The 22,245-nt window shown below is 38.0% G+C and overlaps 1 protein-coding gene across 8 annotated transcripts in view; it reads left to right on the top strand.

Annotated features, from left to right (window-relative positions):
- Nucleotides 1–22,245, top strand: part of SCEL (sciellin) — a 123,010-nt gene that overhangs the window by 59,273 nt on the left and 41,492 nt on the right. For all 8 annotated transcript variants that reach the window (XM_069008591.1, XM_069008609.1, XM_069008594.1 and 5 more), the window contains exons 2-3: nucleotides 14,457–14,645; nucleotides 20,789–20,864. In XM_069008591.1, the coding sequence (XP_068864692.1) occupies nucleotides 20,822–20,864 (43 nt within the window). In that variant the 5' untranslated portion in view covers nucleotides 14,457–14,645; nucleotides 20,789–20,821. The remainder of the gene's footprint in view (nucleotides 1–14,456; nucleotides 14,646–20,788; nucleotides 20,865–22,245) is intronic.

Here is a 22,245-nt window from a genome sequence, read left to right as displayed (position 1 = left end):
AGGAAACAGGTTAATGCTGTCACATGAAAAGAAGATGTATATAATTAAAGAGAGAAAGCACGGGCTTCTTTTCAAAGTTATTAATTCTGTCTTGGTCTTCCCTCTGGGGTAGTAGCACTTTATATGGTGTACATGCAGCTTAGGGAGAAGAGAAATTGTCTTTCATCACAAGAAGCAGGACGGTCTGTGCTTTAGATGGTTGAATCTAATCTAGTAAAGCCACTAGTGCTGTGTGCCAGGGCTTAGTACTGGGGCTAAAGCTGTTCTCCATATTCATTAGTGATCTGGGCAAAGGAGCACAGTGCACCTTCAGCAGGTTTGCAGATGATACAAACTGGGCAGACTGGCTAGTGTGCCATGTGGCTGTGCCCCATTCAGAGCAACTGTGACAAGCTGGAGAACAGGGCAGGGAGGAATCTCCTCAACTTCAACAGTAAAGGCAAACCCTTATATCTGTGGAGGAATAACCCCAAGCACCAGTACATGCTGGGGACCCACTGGCTGGAAAGTTGCTTTGCTTAAAAGGTCCTTGGAGTGAAAGTTTTCAGGAAATGGAAAACCAGATGACCGTGAGCTACCAACACACCTTTCATGGCAAAAAAGGGCAGCAGCTTCCTGGGCTACATTAGTAAGAGCATTGCCAGCAAGATGAAGAAGAGGATCCTTTCTCTCTCAGCACTGGTGAGGCCACATCTGGAATACTGTGTCCAGTTCTGGATTACTGAGTACAAAAATGATATGGTTTACTGCAGCAAGTCCAGTGCAGTGATGATTAAATTACTGAAGCACATTTGAAGACTTTGGAGGTCAGATGGCTTCTTTAAAACCTAAAGTGATAATAGTTCCTGTCATTCAAATCCTCAAATTTTACCCTTCCCAGCAGTGCTTGAAAGATATCAAAGACCATTAATATGAAAACAAATGCTGATATCAGAAAAAGTTACTCCATATGGAAAAGGACATGAATTGGTAATAATTAGCAAATTACCCATATATACCAAATTATGGTTTTACTAACCTTTCCCATATGTATGCATGCAGAGATATGAACATGTGATTTGTAGATGAGAGAAAAGCTAATGCAGTACTTCAAGAAACTTTGGACACCCTCAGAAGGGCCATAGATAGTTTCTTCTAAGTGTTAGAAAGTCCTTTCAATTGAAATCCTGTGGGAGACCTCTTGTGTTAAAAACACTGTAGCTGTTAGGGCAGCAAAATTACTAATAACTATCACTAATAACAATATGACTGAATTTACAGAGAGGTTAAAATACTAGTTTTAGGGTGTTAATTGTCCTTTTGTTTCAATAGTTGTTAAATTAAGGTGCTAACTTGAAAGAGCTGGTTTCCTGTCTGATATAAACCACCTAAACACACTGTGGCAATGGAATGGTCTTGGCCTACCCTGAATATTTTCTTTGTCCACATGCTTTACTTCATTTCTTTTGATTATGAGAGTTGCAGTGAATTAAATCTTGATGTTTGGTGATCTGACCAAGGCTAAGGGATTGGAGAGCATGGCCAAGGGCAGGACAGGCCAGGAACTACTGTTACTTTTGGTGGAAATGTAGTACTAGATCAGTTTAAACTGATAAAGAAACCGCACCCTTGCTGTTCACTGCAAAACCTATTGTCAACACCCATTTACTGGACCACTGCACTGTACAGTTAGATAAATGACAGAGATACTGATTCAAGACAATCTCTGTGGTGTTCCCTGAACATGCAGTCCCTGCAGTGATACCTTTGGCTGTTTAGGAGGCTGACCTTGCAAAACCCTGAGAAACAATTGTATTGAGAGGCTATAACTGCACTTACCCTCATGGATGAACTTCTGAGTGTTGCTTGTTTGTGGCACTGTCTTCAAATCACTTGGTTCCCTTGTTTGCAACTCAGCAACCCTCTTTTCTTATCCTCTGTGTTTGCCTTTATTTGCTCCTTCTGCAGCATAATTCAGATGTTGATCTGAGTGTTTTTCTGTCCAAACACAAGCCATGTGGATGGAATAGCTGACATGCCATGCATTGTTCATGGCATAGTTCTCATGCAACATCACTGCTCATCCTGTCTCTCTTCATTTGATTGCAGTTTTTCTAAAGAGTACAATTTCCAGGCAAAGAATTTTCTATTTTTTACACAAACATGTCTACCACTGCTTAAAACCAGTGGGATACATTAACTTTCATTTACAAGGATAATGTTCTTGAAACACTTCATGAACACTGCCATGGAAGATTTGCTTTGTCAGTATATGAAATCAGACTGATTTTTGACTTTTGAGATCCTTTCATGCTTACTTCCATTTTCTCTTTGACATATTTCTCCTTCATTCTTATTTCAAAATGTCTTCAGTTACTTTGATACCTGCTTCCAAATTTCAGTGTCCCTCTGGTCTGTGTCTTCCAAACAGCAGCACTTGCATGTCCGAACTCCACTCTGCCTTTTCATAGACTAAATGTTGTTCTGGCAAACAGTGATCTGTGTGCATGTCATGGCGTTCCCTTATTACCTTTGGAAGCAGGAATTTAAAAGATATATTTACTCAAATAACTAAATACTGAAGAGGCTTCCTGGGAAGAGGCCATGACATGAAGCCTGCCAGAGTTCAAGAAATGTTTGGACAATGCTCTCAGGCGCAGGGTGTGGTTCTTGAGGATGTCCCATGCAGGGCCAGGAGCTGGACTCAATGATCCTGTTGGTCCCTTCCCAGTCAGGATATTCTATGATTCTACTGGACCTTTTGGCATTGACTGTTTTTATTTTATAAAATTTTGAATAGCACTGTAAGTACTATAGCATAATGCCACAGGAGAGATAAATAAAATTAACAGCTTTACCAGCTTTAGGGAGAAAAATTGTTTTCAAAATGTTGCCTAGAGAATAAGGTTGAATCCTTCCAAACAAAGACTTCAGTGTTGTTTGCAATAATGGAAAATAGTTGTTCATATATACAGAATTTTGTATATATATTCCTCTCAGCTATACTAATCAAGGTATTGAAATGGATATTCCAGACATCTCTTGTGAAATCTGTTCAAGAAATTTTGCTCTCATTTTCAGTTGGAATTATCTGTAGTTCCCGTAGGATATCCAGAAGAAGGAAATACTCACTAGGTCTCCCAGGCTCAAAACCAGTGCTATGTGTATAAAAGATTTAAAATTACATCCATTCTCCATGCAAAACTTCTGAGAAATAAAAAAGATTCAGGTTCAAAATCATGTGACTTTTCCAAGGTTCCTGGGAACTTGCAGCCCAGACTTTATACTGGGGAGTTTCAGACCTTGAAGTGGCAGCCCCAGCAACACTAGCAAATAACTGTTGTACAACTCTGAGAAGAGAAATTGTTTGATCCAGAAGCTGCTTGTCCTCACCACAGCTATTTTTTGCAGAAAACCACAAGATTTTACTGGCTGAATTCAATAGCTTGTGTACTGAGGTCTCCAAGGAGTGCAAAGAACAGCAGTTCTGGCAGTTTCATTTCCCCACTGATGGCAAAAATAAATAAAAAAGAGAGAGCAACAGTGTGACACATAACTGCTACACTGGATTTTGCGGTATTGCTTAAACAGAGAGTCAGTGTGCAGCTCAGCTGTTTGTAACCACAGAAACAGAAAATGTTATTTGGAAGGAGGGGGGATGCACACCAAACCTATTATGTCTCAAACCTGACAGTGTTTCTTTAAAATGTTCTTAAACCTGTTTAACACACCCTGACTTTTCACCACTCCCTGGGAACATGCACCACTTATAGCAACTTGTAAATCAAGAAAAACCAAACCCAGCAATTTATTCTCCAGTGTGCACTGGATATTTTCACACACCCAGCTTGGCCATATAATTAAGTTACAACAAAGCTCACTAGCTCGGATCTTTCTGCTTCACCTGAGTTCAGCACTGTGAGTTTAGAAGTCTCAAATATTCTGGAGCAGAATTGCATACTTAAAAATTGTATTAATAAAACTAAGAAAATATTTAGAATTTGAAGGTTGTGATTTATGCACAACGCTATGAGGTTCTGTTCACGGATTCATAGAAGATGCCTAAACTCATTTATATTGTTTTATCTGAAGGTCAGGGATCTGAACAGAGTGAATATAGCACCTACAAGTAAAGCAGTTAAACCCCAAAATTCAAGACTTATAGCTAGAGGGTTCAAATACAGAAAAACATGACATATTCTTTCTAAGAATAAAAGGAATATTTCATTTGTACCCATGAGTGAAAGGGATGGAACTGTCAGGAAAGCACAGTTGTTTTTTTGTTTTTGTTTTTCTCTCTGCTCTCATCTTACAATTTCTCTGTGTGGCAGACTCCTACATGGCCAGATTATAGTTTTCTAGTCACATTTTTTGTGTAAGGGGCCACAGTGCAGCAGGGGAGCACATTTTTATAGATGTAGTACTGTTGAGGCTGCAGAATGAGCTTTGCAGCTTGAATTTTGTCCAGATAGAGGGGGAAAAAAAAGTCTGTATCCTCATTTCCTTTTCCTTTTAATTTGACAAGAAGCCATTGCTTTCTGCAAAAGGAAAAAATTATTTGAAATCCTGCCATTACATGGAATTCATCTGACATGTATAGGTATCTACAGTGTAGATGCCTAGATCTGACTTGTCATTTTTAGACTTCCTTTCAAAACAGTGGAGAGAAATAGTAACTTCCACAGCCCAAGCCTCTGACCTACTTTAATCTGTATTTGTGTGAGATTACATTAGGGGTGTCTTGAGTGATAAATTTAGAGATAAGAGCCTAGCTTTTGATGTAGCCTAGCTTTTTTTTGCTAAATAGGGCCTGTGATGGAAAGTCTCACCCAGCTCTGAGGTAACAAGTGTTTGAAAATAGTTGTCGCTGGTCTGGCATCTCCTTCATTGAGTAGAATTCAAATTATTTACTTACACATTAATTGGCATTTAGCTCTCTCAAGCTAATAGCCTGCATGGAGACCCAGAACAGCCTACACCTGAAATTACTGGGTTCTTCACATTATGCTCTTACTGCCCTGTGGCAGGATCTGGAACCTGAGGAACTTATCTGGGCCTCTGTGATTACATCCGGATAATTATAATACTTCTGTTCTGATCCTTTCCCTTGTAATATCACCCAAATTTTTTAAAAATCATCCCGTTTCAAAGCCCAGCCTTGTTTTCATTTCACTTAAAAACAGCAACAGAAAGAAATGAAAAAAACTTCAGTTAAATTCTTCTTCATGTACTGAACATTAAAACTCATGTAAAAGTTTTTTCTGCCAACATTCTTTCCAAAGTACTCACAATTTGGAAAACAATTTTTAGAAGAATGTAAGTTACTCAAAATAAAATGGAAGGAGAAGTTGATATTTAAAATGTACTAACTTCCACACCATTGCAACTGTCTATTGGCCAGTTTATATCAAGGGAAAAGTATTTTGAAAAGGGAAGAAGAAAGCTCAGTGGTTTCTTCAGCTTCTCAGCTCATAGGCCCTGTTTGCAGATGTGTTAATTTAGGAAATGTATTCTCCTTTCCTTCACATAGTTTGTGATTGAAATCTGCACCTGAATTTTATTCCTTGGAAGATGCTTGGAAATGCTACTAAACCTTCTACTTCCGTGGATAAAGGAGAACAACAAGACAGCTGAATTCTTTTCCAGGGAAGCTGGAAGGGGAATGTGGAGGGCTGATGCCATTTTTGTGATACCATTTTCAATTTTACTCCTGCAGATGACATACATTTCAACACACATCATAAATCTGCTTTGCTATTTTTTCTGTTATTTGAACAGGTGAGCAATTTTATTGGATTGCAAAGGTATTTATTAGTAAGGAAAGGGTCTTAAACATGTACTAACAAAGTAAAATTCTCTCCATGTTTACATATATGCATACTCTCCACATTTGTCCTGTAAATAGAGAAGAAAGTCATTCTGAAGAAAGTAAAGTGACAATGCTGAATGACTCTCAGCTCAGGGGCTGAATGAAAACCCCTTCACTAAGGCTTATTTCAATACCTAACAAATCAACATTCCACAGAAAAATGGTATCACTTTGATTGTATTGCTAATTGTTTGCATTACCATCAAAGAATTAGGAAATAATTTTAATGCAATTTTAGTTATGTGCCTTATACAAATTTTGTTCATAGGGTCATAACATGACAGTGGCAATCCTTGGTCAGCCCAGTACTCTGTCTCTGACTCTCTGTTGCCAAAAGCAAATGTTCAGGAAAGAGTGGAAGAGCAGGGAAAGTGTTTAAGTTGCTTTCCCTAAGTGTCCTTACAGTCTCTATCAATTTGCTTGTCAGGCACTTCTTTAGCCCAATGGAGTTTCTGCTTGTTTAGTAGCTATCAACACATTTCTTTTCCACAAGCTTGTGTCTCACTGAGTTATTTGATGTATGGGTACACACACATGCCTATGTAAGTACATACATGCGTACACACACACACACGTACACCTTTTTAAGTTCAAACCCATCCTTTCTGATTCCCATTTTTAGTCTTTGTCTTATTTTTGCAGTTATTGATTTTAGAACACACTTTTTAACAACTCTTCTAAAATAAGCTGTTTTGTGCTAATTATACCACAGTCAGCATCTTCCAGGAACAGGGAAAACCCTTCCTTTCTTCCATGCCCATATTTGGCTTTGATGTGGATAGAGAACAGGATGTGGATAGAGAATAGGATCACAATCTGTAATGCTTGGCTAGCATGCACAGCAGTTAAGTGTGCTGATAACACCAGTACGGAATGTACATGTCAAAGGAAGATTTAATTAAATAGGTAGGATATTGTTTCATTGGGTTGTTTTGATTGGTATGAAATTTCCATGTAGGTTTTCAAATGACAATCAAGTTCTCAGACAACTAATTTGATCCAAATAATAAAAGAAAGAATTTCAAGAGAAGACTGCTTAGCAGAAAATCCAAGCACAATACCAGGGCAAGGAGAGGAAAACCAGTCTATCAGATAAGTGTAATGTGAACTTCCTCACATGGATATCGTTCTGTGGGGCAGATAAATCTCCTTATCTCTACCATAAAAAAGTACAGCCTGTGGGGGTTGTCTCCTATGTATTTACAGTGCCCAAGACCAATTAAATGCTATAAGAAAATTTCTGACAAGGAGCAGGAAAAAACTTTCCTCCTTTTAACACTGCCTCTTCTAACGTCTTTTAAAGACAGGGTTTTTCCTGAGATCAGCACTGTTTGTTCTTTCCCAGAGCTCTCTCAGTGGGGATTTGATAGAAATATTACAAAGTCATTCCTTAATGAAGAAAGCATATCTAGTCATAATTCTCACACTCCCTCTACTACTGTTGGTCGTAATTTGATTGTCATTTCTTTAGCCACCTATGTGAATGTTTTTTGTCAATTCAGATACTGGTAACAAATTAACTATCAATAAATAGTTGGTTTTTTAAACTATTTTTCAATAACATAATCTACAAAACTGGCTACAGCCATTCAACTGGTACCACACAGATGTCATTTGACTAAGACAGATTTTCAGCACATCTTTCCTTAAATAACTGATTTCATCAGTAACCAATAAAACTAGTAACTGTGTTCTTTAGCTAGGGCAGTTATGGCAGTGGTATAAGATCAAAATACTCAAGTTTAGCATGTTATTGGCCAGACTTTCAGGGACTTCTGAAATGTATTTCACTTATTTGCAGACTAAAGAGCTATTCAAATTGTGGGAAAATGAGGCCTGCTAACATTGAAGACTGTGTATCTCCATGAAATGTATTGGCACCTGCTATGAACAGAAGACACTGCTCAGACATCTTCTGTGGCAACTAGATGATGTGAAAAGGTTTAGGCATTTTGCATACTATTTATGGCATTTTTTCTTCCTCCTTTAGTTTATGAACTTTGCCACACCCTTTGGGAGAACAATGGGCTGCAAATATGTCTGCATTGTGACTAAGGTTTTCTTAGCATTCAAAAAATGCATATGAAAAAGCTCTGACAGTGCTCCTTCCTGTATTCAGAAAGGTGTGGTTAAAAGATTGCATGCCTTACTTTAACCAGTTGAATGGTCTTCCCCAGTAACAGCAACCTACAATAACTAAAGGAAATGGCTTGGCTGGCAAAAGTTAATCCATAAAACACAACACTATCTCTGGTACATTGCTGTACTCACTGACAGTAACTTAATCTAGTGAAAGTGTTTCTAAGTTCTTCTGCCTCTGCACAAAAGCTGTTGCTACATAGTATTAAAAAATAACTCTCATGCCTGCCTATTTTAATCATCCAAGTGATAAAATACTGAGAAATTACAACGAAAAGAAAAATGAGAATTCCATACATAATATCTAAATATTAATTTCGCCAATGGCGAGGCCAATATTTGTATACCATAGTAGAAGGACTGTAGCATTATTTTCTCTCTAGTGAATATTTAAACTGTCAGGAGGTAGAAAACTCCAGGTAATTGTGTTCCCTCACACAAAAAATTATAGCTCAGTGGTTAGGGTAGCCTGCTGGTAAAAGTAGGCTGTTATCAAAAGGAGGAATGATTTGAACTTGGGTTTAGTCATAGCCTAAGTGACCTTTCCAACTGGCAAGGTACTGCTTTCTTGTTCTGTTCTTTGAAAGAGTGAAGTGTGTGTAAGGAGTTAGAAGAGCACAGCTGCCTGTCTCAACATTGTAAGACCACTGAAGGAACTTGCCATAAGATAAGCCACCACAGTGGGTACAGAAGGGAGGAATTTGAGACAGGAAGGCCCTAATTCCAGGCCTGGCAGAGGCAATATCTGGTTAGCACATCCTGGTTAATGGATCTGGACAAAAATTCTCACCATGGCAAACTGTGTGAAAAAAGCAATAGTTCATATGCATATCACTGGTCAAACAAAGGTCACCCCAATTATGGGACAGATGGCATCTGCGACCACCAATGGCCACCAAGTCCCCCCAGCTATGTCTCCGTAGATCCCTGGAACTTGAGCTGTTTAAGGGGATACTATTGTCTGAGTATTGAAGGATAAATTACTTGTCTGTAGAACTTGCTAAAGTTTAGGGCTTGACATACTTCAGTGATCTCAGGCCTAGGGGGAGCTTAACAAAGCTTGTGAAGAAAAATGCATCACTGATTGTGGACAAAATGAATGCAGAGTTTACAGGCTACAAGGACATTTGGCAGAACTTCCAAGATAAGAAGGAACTAATAAATGCAATTCATGTGGGGAGATCACGACCACCAACTCACCATCCACTGACCCAAGAAATCCACCACATCAAAAGAAGAGAAAGACTGAGTATGCAGACTAATTAGCTCTAGAGCTGAGGGAATCATTTAACCAACAGAAGATAGAATACTAACTAATAAGAGATGTATAAATGGTGAAAAGTTTTGAACAAGCCCAGGACGCCTATCTCTCTCTCTCTCTATCTCTCTCTCTCTCTGTGTATCTCTTCCCTCTTTTCTAGTTCTTTCTATCTTTCTACCTCACATTCATTTTAAAAATAAATCTGTATTATTGACCTGGGCATATGGTCTCTCTCATTTGTACCTAAACTTGGGCAGAGGTATCTCTTAATCATTGAATTGTAACAGCATGAGCCTTGCATGTGGATTAAGCAGAAGAATCATTGTTGAGCATGAAGGAAAGAACAAAGTTGTTACAAAGGACGCCAGGCACTTGGCACTGCCAGTAGTTGCCCTTTGCAAGGCAGCCCAGGACATTGCTTATCTACCTTTAAAACCCATATCCTAGTAGGAGCAAGGAAACCCACGAAGAAAGGGGCTTTCCATCTCACATTAGATCATTAGTATATTTTATTTTGAGGTGTCTATCTAGGAGCAGGAGGACTAGAATCTTCAGGGAAAATTATAATGTTAGAATAACCTGCCCATGGAAAAAAGTCATACGTCTTATTTCTCCCTCTCCTCTGTGTTGCAGTCATGAATGCTGCTAGGATTCCTACAGCCATTTTTAACCTGGTTCTGAGTCACATATACCTCTTGGTAAGGGTGTACCCACAGGCAATATATTCTCTTGGTTAATTATTTTGACCAGAGTGAAATAAGGAAACTGTATAAAGAGGTAGCACAGGTCCCAATCATCAGGTTATTTTATGTAGGGCTGGACTGGGAATTTAGGGAGGAGCAGGCCTTGTGTTAGTCACCTTCAAGAGGAAGGTGTCACCCTATGCATGAGCATCACTTCCTTTTCTATTGGCTGCAATGGGTTCCTTTTTTGCACAAGAGACCCCTTCCCTTTTGACTTAATGTGTTAGAACTGCTGCCTACATATATAGGTGAGCTTAGACTAAGCTTAAGCGAGAAAAATGTGCAGGTGGCATAGATGTGCAACCCACCTCCCAGATAAAGATTACATTAACTAGCTGTGTTGGTCTGCTAAATGCTGCCTTGCAGCTGGGCACTATCCACTGCCAGCACCTATCTATATGTTTCAGTGTTTAGTTGTAGTCATTTTTGACACGAGATCTATTGAACACAATTAACTTTGGAGAAATCAGGGCCAATGAAAAGGACCATATTGGTTAACTAAGTAGAAGTAGGATATGGGCCTGAGCAACATCCTCTGTTTGTCCATATTATTATCATGCACAGTCCTTGACAAAGTATTGTTCATGCCAATTATCTGTCTCTGAAAAAAGACTTGGGCATGAACAGATCTCTCTGTTACAAGCTCTGGACTGCTTTCAGTAAGAGTGTGGATGAGGCCACACAGGTTTTTTTGAAAAGCAGCTTTAGTGATATAGGTACAGAACATGCTGTGCTGCTTGTCCTCAGGCCAGATACTGGGTTTTGGTATGTTTCATTTAATAGCATAAATGTAGCTGCTTTATCCTGTCTTGAATGAAAAAAAATTGAATATTACTTGCTAGACTGCCTTCAATCTTCTGGACATAACAGTTATAGAATCTTATAACCCATAACACCGTAGTTAACTAATCCTGCTTGGAAAATCTGAAGTATTACAGGACTTCTCTTTTGGAGGACTGAGTGTATGAAAAAATGTATTCAGTAATGTATTCCTTCCTTTTTGGGAGGAGTCACAGAATCATATTTATCCAAAAAGTTGTCTTGTGAGTCACTGCTCATTCCCAACTCTCTGTTGTGAATCTGTGTGAAAGCTTGATAGAGCTAGGCTACATTATTTTATTTTCATGATGCCATCTTAGAAACCTTAATAAAGATGTGGAGGTAGCACAATATTTTGTGGTATGTTTTGTACTCAAAAATGGAAAACCAACAAAAATTGACAAGAAAATCATGTAGAGGAAAATGCATTTTACTAGCAATCAAGGGACATAGACTTTTTAGAAAAGTGTATGAGCTGAAGCTAAGAACACTGATCACAATCATCTTGTTCAGAAAATGATGAGAGCTGGGGAGTATGATAATGTATTGCCACTGTAGGGTGCTATAAACATTTGACTTTAATAACACTGAATAAGCCATCCAAATCTAAATTATGGCACTTCTGAAATACTTATGTTCAGTTTTCTCCCAGTGTTACACTATTTTAAAAGTCAACATCCCCTACTGGCAGTTTCTTAGCAGACATGGTGAGAATTCCTTAGATGGCAAATAAGCCTCCATTGTTGATGAGGTATTTAAAAAGGGCCTGGTTGAAATGTCCTCCAAACTGTAAAAAAATCTAAGCTGCAAGAGACAGTGGCCTCTGATTACTGATCACTAATTTGTCCCTATTGCTGGTTATTAATAAATGATAAAGAGGATTAAACATAGGGAGGAATTCTAAGATATTTCTTTCTTTCTATCATAAATCATTACAGGCCACATACTCTCTAAAATCAAGCTATCAGAATGATTTTGATGGGGTTATATCCAGTTATATAAGCCTAGGATGTTGCCATTTATGTTTGTATCTTTTTTCAGAGAACTTCCTCTTTTTCTTGAGAGAATGATAAGCAAAAGCAGAGCATTTACTTAAGTCCCAGGAAGTAGATTATTGATAGATAGATATGAAACTAGTTACTGTCAGCTACAAGGCACCTTACCGGTTGAACTAAAAAGAAAAATTTAAAAAATCCTTGAAATGTGATAAATCAATAGTAGTACATGACCCAGTGCAATGATTAGCTGAATTACGTGCTTCAATTGATAGTCATTGGTTGTCAATACAACTTGCTTGTATTTTTTGCATTGCTCTTTTCTGACACTACAGAAGAATCTGTGTCTAGACTACTGTCTGTCTGTGCTTCAGCTTGGATGTTTTCTTAAGAGCAAGAAAGGTAGTAAGGGAGATACAACTAAGTTCTGAAATATTCTGAGAAATTAAATTTCACTGTATTTCACTTCTGTTCTTCCTTCAATTAAATATGGACCTTATACTAGAGAATTACAAGAAAGCTGAAACCTGACAGCAGAACAGTTCACACACTCTGAGCATTGCTGGATTTGTGAGTGTTGCTTGTTATACTGAGATCCAGAGGCAAAGTCTGAGTTCCTCTGAATTTCTGAAAGCGGAATTTCTTCAGAGTATGGGAAGTTTTTTCATGGAAAATAGTTATGGGTCATTTTCACTGTATGAAACATGTTTATGCTGAAATGGTTCGATTTCTGATACACAGCACTGCATCATATATTCTTTATTCATTATGAACAATGCTTGCATGTGGTTACAATACAGAAAATGAGACAGAATGTTTAGTAGTAAGTCAGATTTGCTTTAGTCTAAAAAAAGTTTAAATGTTTTTTTCCAGCTTTGAAAAATTAAGTAATCAGCTTAGCTAACATCAAAAATTCACCAACCAATGAATATACTGGTTGTTGCAGACCAGTCACTAAAAGACAGCTGGCCTGCTTTATTCCTAGGCTGAGGTCAGTACCACTGCTGGAGTTCCACATGTATGCATTTTCCTGTAGACTGTCTATTCTGTCACACCAGACGCCAAAGCCTCAGCAAGAACTGCCTTAGAATAAGCCTTGGGCTTATTTTGGGTAGCAGAACTGGCTTGCTCTGCCCCATAGTTTCTTTTCTGTGTTCAAAGGCCATAAATACAGGAAAATACCAATTTAATTTCTCCAGACTGTATTGTTTGCATTTCTATTTGTGTTTCTCAAACACTTTGGCTGAAGAAGGCAGTGCTGTGAGACAAGCATATCTCTGATTTACAAGTGGAACTTGTCTGATTGAATGTAAAACAACAACAAATTCATACCATATAACACCTGAATTATGAAAGAAAAATGTTTCAAAAAACAAAATATTCCTAATCTCAGGTGTTATTATAAATCAAAGCCAGATGTCCACTTCAAGTTTAAGTGTATGTAGATTTTTTAAAGCTAATTCCCATTTAATGCTAGCTCCTCATTTCTTATTGAGCAAAGAAAGACATCTGTTTCATATGGGAGGCAACTAAATTCTCAATATGTCTGTAAAGTTTCTTCTTGACTGTAAAAAAAGATAAACACGTAGTACCTGAAAGTTCCAGGACTGCTGTAAGTATTTTTGACTTTAAGAGACACAGAATTTGAGATGTACAAAATCTAGAAGTGCTTGCTTTCTTGTATTCCTTAATTCTGAGATTTATGATAGTTAATAGTTTATACGTGGTATTTTCTTTGCTGCTCTGCTTCATCAGCTGTATTTTATCCGATAGAACTGATGGGTAGAGAATAGCTTCATGCTACTAAGTACCACGCCTATGAAAATGTAAACATCAACAAAAATACAGATTATTACTAAGTTAATTCATGTCAGTTTGCTTTGTTTGCATTCAAAGAAATTCTTAATTTTCACAAAAGACAAGGTTGCCCAGCATCTTGCTAAATGACCTCTTACACATTTCATTACAAAAGTTCCCCAAATATAAAATAAGGTGGACTTGTATAGGATACATTAAAACCAGCCTCTGAATCTTAAACAGAAGCATGGAGCTGTATACAGTATTGCTATAAGAAAAGTATAGATTTCATACTACTGTATTTACTAATAGTAAGGCTGTTCTTAGCCTGCAGACAAACTTATTTGCAGCCATTTTAAAGAAAGAAAAGTGAACACAAGTTTTTCCCTCCTTTGTTTATTGCTGGCAGTACTGACAGAGAATGCAAATGCGCAGAGATAAGAGAGACTTGCAACAAAATCTCCTGTGGGAGGGATTTCCCCCCAGATCTTTTGCCTCTGCCCACATACTCAAATGGTGAAAATACTTAATGCAGATCAGATCCCAGGGTGTTCCCGACTTAACACTTCTGCAGAACTTTTCTCTGTTGAAATATGATGTTACTTCGTGTTTGCCCATGTAAATACCTGCAACTGTGTAGCTGAGAGGCAGCCCTGTATCTCTGCAACATGTATTTCTGTGGAAAATCCAAATGACTGCAGTATATTTTTCCAAATGGTAATTGCTTGGTTTTCTGTTTCAAGGTCTGTGAAGGCAGTTCATTTTGTGAAACCCAACCCTACTGCACTTGAAAAGAACAGCAAGCACAGGATAACAACTCACCCGTACTCTTAATTGATCTGGTATTTCTACAGGGTGCCACCCTTTTCCACACCTCCTACCTCCTCCTTAAGTGACTCAGCCTCTGAAGGAGAAACCTCCTGACTTTTCAGGTAGCTGGATGGGGAAGAACAGTTCAGCTCTCAGTCTGCTTTGATTGTGCCTCCTCCAGGTTGACTAACCACACTGAGCCACGCTAGGACACTGACTTCTACCATACCTGGGTAAGGACGTTTATTGTTCTGGTTTTATGTTCCACGGAGGGAAGCACCTACATTTTCAGATGTTCTGTGATTTCTTAATGTCCAGTTTATGATGCCACTTCAAAGGATCTGATTTTCAAGAAGTATGGAGAACTTTACTATGAAATTGCAGCTCTGAAAATGTTACAGTTTAGGTGTTAAGAGTCCCTGGACATTTCTGACTTCTTCTGTCAATACCATCTTAATTTCTTCATTGTTTATATTATATTCCTAATTGTATTTTATTCTAGTGATAATTTGCTGTTGATAAACTCACTGTTCAGACCACTTTTCATGAATGGCTGTTTTACTGTAATTTTTGCTCTTTGATTCATTTTATTGTTTATTTATTTTCTTTATTTGGAATTTTTATCCAAAATTAATGAGTATTTTCTCCTTTCTCATTTTCTTGAATTTTCTTTGAGTTTATTACTTTGGAAAAAAAAACCCAAAACAACAGTTCCCTTTAATTTTCACCTTTGCAAAAATACCCATTCTACTTTAATACAAGGACTTATCTATACAATGACCTGAACCCATGTATAAACAGGAAGGGTTGTTCATCAGAAATCAAGTGAATTGAATGACAGAGCTGAATAAAGAAAATAAAAAATTATCACCCCCTTTTCTACACTCTATTGAAAAAAACCTAACATTTAAAACTGATCATGTATTTCTAATTTGAAAATGCACACAAATTTGGATTGTGACTTAGCTGATTTTACATTAGTGACAGTTCCAAAGCTTCTTTCAAAACAGAATCTCCTCCGCCCACATCTTGAAAAACCAGTTTTGAGAGCTCTTTCAGCTACAAATACATGAATGATTGCTGTCATACATTCATGTGTTTTCTAGTCCTACCTTGCCTATTTTCTCTTTTACAGAAATACACGTTATTTCTGTTTTCTGTGTGAACTATTTTCTGTGTTATTAATTCTGTAGACAAAACAGTAGAGTAAAATATTCATTTAAACACAAGGTATTATTTCTAGAAGTTCACAAATGTATTATGTGTCTATTGCTCTGATACGTAACTCTTGAAAAAAAATCTGTCTAGGAACATATTTCTGTGATTCTTTAATGTCTGTAAAATAAATGTAGTAATTTTTAAATGTAGTTTTCAGCAAAAAGGACAAAAATACTAATTGCCAAACAAACAGAATCATGTTACTTGTGGAAATTGTGTAGGGAAGAAATTAGAACATCAGTTATACATATAGATCTGTACCTGACAGAAAGGACCTTTAAGGCTATTTGAAGAGATCATATTCTTGTCTGTAATAACAAGTTTGGATGTGTGAAGCATTGTACAGCCTTGAATGGTTCTGGCTGTGGTGGTGATTTGCAAAACAGCCTTTATCTACAATCAATAAATTCTTATTTGCATGTAAGTATAGGTAGGCCCATCTGACAGCCCAGTCACAGCACTATCGTTGTCTGAGGATTGAAAGGATGGATATGGACAACAGCAAAGTTGGTATTGACTTCCAAACCAGAAAGATTTTACCTCGCACACTTACAGGTGCCTGTCTAGAAGAACAGCTGCAATGATGCGTGTCCCTGGTGCCTTAGTTATAGGGCTTGGAAATCTTTATCCTGTATCGAGTCAGAATTACTTAATTCAGTTGCTTGCTCACACTTACTATAGTCAAGAGAAATGATGGAGAAAATAATGAAGTTTGCTGACTTGAAAGTTGTTAACTGAAAGCAGGGAGATACTGTTGTGTGTTTCCTAACTGTGATTAAAACCAAATGTGCTTTTCTTCAAATCGTCATGTTACCTACATTCAGCTCACATAAATGAAAGATAAGCCACATATAGAATTAACATTAAGAGTTACAAGGGAAAACAATGCAAAACAAAAAGTAGAGGTGAAGTAAATCTTCAGTTCTAATGGAATAATTCTAAAATTTTGAGCTCTGGTTACTCACAAGATATACTCACTATTCATCTTACTTCAGAGCAGAACAGTTCTTCAAGAAGATGAAATTTTGGTGGCAAGCTTCGTATTTGGGGTAAAGAAAGAACAAAGTATAAGCCTATTTTCTTTTTCACATGGCAAATATTAGATGCTTTCAAAAAGCTGAAACTTGAAGGACATGTAGCAAACAGTAGCCAGCAAGCTGTGGCTGTGTAGAGCCACATATGAAACCTGTTTGTTCCAGCTGGTGTTTCATGTGGACATCCCAATCTCAGCAACTTCTCTACAATTCAGGCTGGTTTAGCAATACACCACAAGAAGTTGGATGACAGGAAAAATCTGAAACATTCCTTTTTTAAAATCAGTTGTTCAGCTACCACTTTTTGTGTCACCCAGTTCATTAATAATAGCGGGAAATTTGACATTTTAGGCATTTGCATTTCGCAATGCTTTATATAAAAAAGCTCAGCATAAAAACAAATATTTTGACCTTTAAGAGAAGGTGTATCTCTCTCGACACTCCTTCAACATTTACTATGTTGAATTCCTTATTATACAGTGTGGTGATAATGCAGAGGCCTCCTGCCTCTAAGCTGTGTAAATTAATATTGCTTATTAAAAGAAAAATACATATCAACTGACTAGTTATTAATAAGGTCCTAATCACTGTCATAGCTTCAAGCCAAAGAACAAAGATGTTTTTTGGTTGGAACTAGTTCAGTCTGATGTGGAAAACATGAATCTTACAGGAAATGCTTCTATTATTATGTATTTTTTTTAATACAGCAATGCATATGTGTGAAGCCTAATCACATAGACAGCTACAGCCAAGAGCAGGAGAAGGAAGGCAAAAGGACTGTGATGGAGGAATGGGTGTGTTCAGATGATCTGAAAACTAGAAGGTCTGGCTTTCAGAATTTAGCCTGAGAGGTATTCTGCTGATCAGTCACTACAGGAGATGAAAAGGAGATGTAGATGTGTAAATATAGGTATCTGTGATAAAAACAGTGTTGGAGACTTGTGCTGCTTTTGGAGTAATTGCTTGCCAGATGGACTGGCAAAAAATTAGATGGACTTTTGACTTTCCCTGAAGTCGTGTCTGAAGTTTTTTCTGAATTTCTTTGGGATTGTGTTTGGATTTCCCCCAGAATGTTTGAGGGTCTGAATCTAGGACTGGCATGTCTTAAAACCATTTGGGAGCTGCTCACTGGACTGGCCAGGGCAGTTTTAATTTTCGCTTAGAGTTTCCTGACGCTGTTTTTAAATTCAAATTACACTGGAGTTGCATTCCTGTTTGTTTTTGTTTTGCATTCCAGCTGAGTTGTTTTGCTTCAGTGGTTGAGATCTTATTAAGAATGTCTGAACATAATTTACTACTACTACAGCATAGTATAGAAAGCTCTAACTCTGCTTCTCACAATTTCATTTACCAAGTTAAAAACTTTTTTTAATCTTATGGTCTGAAGGTGAGTGTTCACTGACATGTGTGAATAATGTGACAGTTCCAGATCTTTATGAGCTGATATTTTTAAACTAATGTGATCCTCATAATCTCTTGTCCACTCCGCTTTTCAAATATACAGATACACATACACATACAGTTCAGACTAGGGAAGACCTAGTAAAAATGCTTTGATGAACTGTATTCTGCCTCTTTATGCAAGATTCGTTTCATTTCTAAGATCCTAAAATTTAAATCTTACTCTGATGATTCTCGATTGTCTGTGCTACAGATTAAAGTAAGATTTTTTTTTAAATTTGCATTTTAAATTTTAATGAATTAATCTTTGATATACAACTTGAAAGCTCAGAGGCAAGAAGCAAGCCTTAAGGACAAAATGGCAGTATTCTGTAGGACTAAAATGCCTGGGTTTAAAATTTCAGAATCCCTGGCACATTTTCAGTGCTGATTGTAAAAGGGAGTATACCTGTTTCTAATATTTACTTAGGCATATTACTTTTGCATTGGGAGACTATGCAGCAGTTTATTCTGGATGCTCTACACATGTGCAACAGAAATATTTTTTGCCCTAAAAACATTAAAAAATGAATATAGGATGAGAAAAAACACAGTTTTAATTAAATGTTTGAGGATGAAAGAAACACACTTGCTGGACCCTCTCATGGATACAAGAGGAGTTGCAAACCTCTTTATAGTCACTTTTTATTTGGTTTAATTTTCAGAAAAGAAGTCTCCTTTTTCAAAGTTTTATGATTCATTTCCCTTAGCAAATGGCTTTAGAAGTACTTAATAGAAAATAAATGCAAAATCCTTTAATACAAACTACTACTTCTTCTTGAGATGAAGAAGTGCCAGTTCCCAGTGCTTGTAAAATATACTGAAATATCAAACCTTCAATCATCCTGGGACTGACTACATCAGATGTCCAGCTGTACCTAAGCTGAAAAAGTAAATCAGAGACCTCTCTATCATCCTGGGATGATGGAGTTCAGGAAAATTTATAGTGAAAGTAGTAACCATCTAAAAAATTGGTTGCTTGATAACCTATCTAAACAGTTTCTAGGGAATTCAGTTCACATATGCTTAAAACTTTATATAAGTATTTTTAAAAGGTATTTTATAACCTATTGCAAAATAACTAAGGCTCACCATAGCCCCAAGCATATTTTTATTGTGTGGGAACCAGCTCCAGCAGTCACATGTTTTCTACACACACTGTGCCAATGCCTGCTTGCTACCAACAACTAAAGTAAAAAAAAGAAAGGAATGAGGGTAGGAGCCTTTCAAAATGCCAGAATTTTAAACTCTAATGAATATTTGGAATTTCACAACTGCTTAAGATACATGCAGACTTTTGGACTCCAATAGTGGTTTTGTATTTATATTTTTACTTTCTAAAAAGATCTGTAGTTATTTACATCCAGATTTTGGGTTACTGCTTCTTTTTGTTTGCTTGTATGTTAGTGTTGGGGTATTTTTTGGGTGCCTTTTTTGTTTTGTTTTTTGGGGGGGTGTTGGAAATGTTTTGGTTGTTTGTTTGTGTTTTTAACATCATAAGCTTTTTTTAGTAATTGTTTGGCAGTAAAAGCATAGAAAAGAAGAATCTGCTCTAGTGCAATCCACTGTGGCATCCACAATGTTTTATTGTCAGTATAGGCATTATTCTCAAGCTTTTGCCAGAGTCCAAAATCATCTTCACTTTCCATCAGTAAAGAAAGAGCCACAAGCTCCAGTGTCAATCCACTCTATTTTAGGTGTGTGAGCAATACACTTTACGTCTGCAAAAAGAAAAAAATGTTCTCTGTGTCATCCAGAGAACCAGGAATGTTTCTGATTTTTAAGGACTGCTTCTGTCACAAAAACAGTTTTCTGGTGCTTCTGTAAATTTTAGCATCCTGACAGTGGAACTGGTTGTGAGCTTTCCAGCACAACATTGTTTTCTTGGAAAATGCTGCTTTACAAGAAGGAATCCATTTGCTAAAGAGGGTCAGTTTTGGCCAAACTCTTAAGTCAGTGTTAGCATTTGGGGCTTTTTTAACTTAAGGGAGAATTTTCTGTCATGAAAATGTCATTATGTTCTGCTTGATGCTTTCTCTAGGTAAGCTGGTATTCACAATCCAGTTTCAAAGCAAAACTTGAAATCTTTTGAGTGGCTCAGGTCCCAAATAATAGATTTTTTTTTTTTTTTTAAATTATCCGTCTTGGAGGCTTTTAACCTGATTTGAGGTAAGAGAAGAAGTCAGTGACTGGAAAACTGTTGCAGAGCAGCAGAACTGCCTCTGTCTTGACCCCCTGTGATATCTGCTGGCCACAATCCGTGAGACCAAGAAGCAGGGCTGGATGAGTTCACCTGTGCTCCAGGTGCTGTGCCAGGGACTGATACCATCTCCCTATAAAGCTCATCACCTCAACCCATTCTTCAGTACTCTGTCTTGCCCGCTGAAGGCTCTTACCACACCAAGTGATCTTGGAAGAGCTCCCAACAGGGAAGGGGCAGAGTGACAAGGCAGAGGGGCAGGGCAGGAATGCATACAGTCATCACCAGGCAGGGAAAAGCCACCACCATGCCCCAGATTCAGTCTGAGAAGGGCTGCTGCTGGCCCTAAGCCATTCCACACTGTCAGGCTAAACTTGTGCAAGGAGGTGATTGAAGCGGACGACAAACTTGACCTGTCTTTAGGGCTGGTTCCTGGTATCGCTGTCAACCCTCACTTCCTTTTTTTTGTCACGTTTTCTTTTAGATTCCCGCAGAAGGACAACATCCTACCGAACAAATGTCAGCTTTCAGCATACGAAAACAGTCTCCTAATCAAAGCGGTAATACTGAGTCTCCTCCATTTCCTGCTCCCGGGGCACTTGGAGGCTGAAGCGCGGCCTCCCTCCTGCCCAGGCCTCGCCATGGCCCTGGCACAGCTCCCTCACAGGGCAGTGGCAGGAGGGTGATTCAGGCCACTGCGACCCGTTTCAGATGCCAAACTATTGGTGTTGTGCACAAGATGTGGCTGGCAGGGATTCAGGCCAGAACATCCCACTGGGCAGCGGAGTGTGGTCGAGTGGGGGAGCTGGGTGGTGCGGGGCAAGGTGTGGATGTCGTGGAGAACTCACAGGAGCAAGGAGGCTGCAAGGGCAGTGGGAAGATCCCCCGGTCTCAGCGCCGTCTCTTTGACTTGCACAGGGAAAATGAGGAGAAATTGAGGAAATCTAGAATGGGGGAAGGGGAGAGAAAAGCTGTTTAGTCATTGTCTGATGGGATGGTTTGCTCCTCTAGAGTCCTCTGCAGGACTGCTGGAATTTGCTTTCTATACCGAGAAATGTCCAGAGGCAAACTAGAAACATGATGAAATTTTCCATTTCCCTGAACCTCAAAAATATTTCTATAGACTGAAAGGTATTTGAGATGCATGAGGACCTGGTTCGGGTGGGATATACCAGGCTTACAAAATTGGTGTTGCTACATCAGGGAGCTGCTTGACTCTGCTGTATTGAAGACATAAATTTTTATTGTCAAATTGAGACAGGGATGAGCTGCATCTGCCTGTGCTCATGTGACCTAATCTGTTGTATCAGATCTATGTTTAATTTTTTAGCTGAAGCTTGGGAGAAAATTCTTAGGCCAGAAACGAGTACTCTTCTGCAAGCCCAGGGCCTCAGGCATTAGCAGAGGGCTTGCAATGTTTCTTGAGAAGAAAACAATATATATTCCTTGTCTACCACCTTTATAAGACGTTTCATGAGAAACCTTCTTTGCACTTAGCAGTTTAAAAAACATGATATCTGAGAAATCCAAGTGATTTTTGGGTAGGTGATACCAGTTTTCCTAAAGTACTATTGGTAAAAAAGACAATATGGCACATGTACAGTTAATTTTAATAGTTGGATATATACCAAGTACTTCTTGATTATACAGAAATGCTTATGTAATGTTCATATTACTGAATAATTTTTCTTCAAGATTCAGAGGAGGTTATGGCTGATAGTAGAGAAGAGATTAAAATATATTGCAGACAGTTGAAAGCATCTTTGGCTAAAACTATTAGGATGAAAAAAATGCTGGAATAATTTACCCCCTTTGGCTGCCATCAAGTATCCTTGCTGAAGAGAAGCTTTCTCTTTGGCATGCATAAACTTGAGCTCACATTTTTCCTACTTCTGAAAAACTAACTTTTCCTTTGTTTTTTTTTAACAATGCAAATAATTG

Source organism: Aphelocoma coerulescens, chromosome 1 (assembly GCF_041296385.1).
Source record: "Aphelocoma coerulescens isolate FSJ_1873_10779 chromosome 1, UR_Acoe_1.0, whole genome shotgun sequence".
In the NCBI taxonomy this organism is placed as follows: domain Eukaryota; kingdom Metazoa; phylum Chordata; class Aves; order Passeriformes; family Corvidae; genus Aphelocoma; species Aphelocoma coerulescens.
This window is presented reverse-complemented; position numbering and strand designations above follow the sequence as displayed.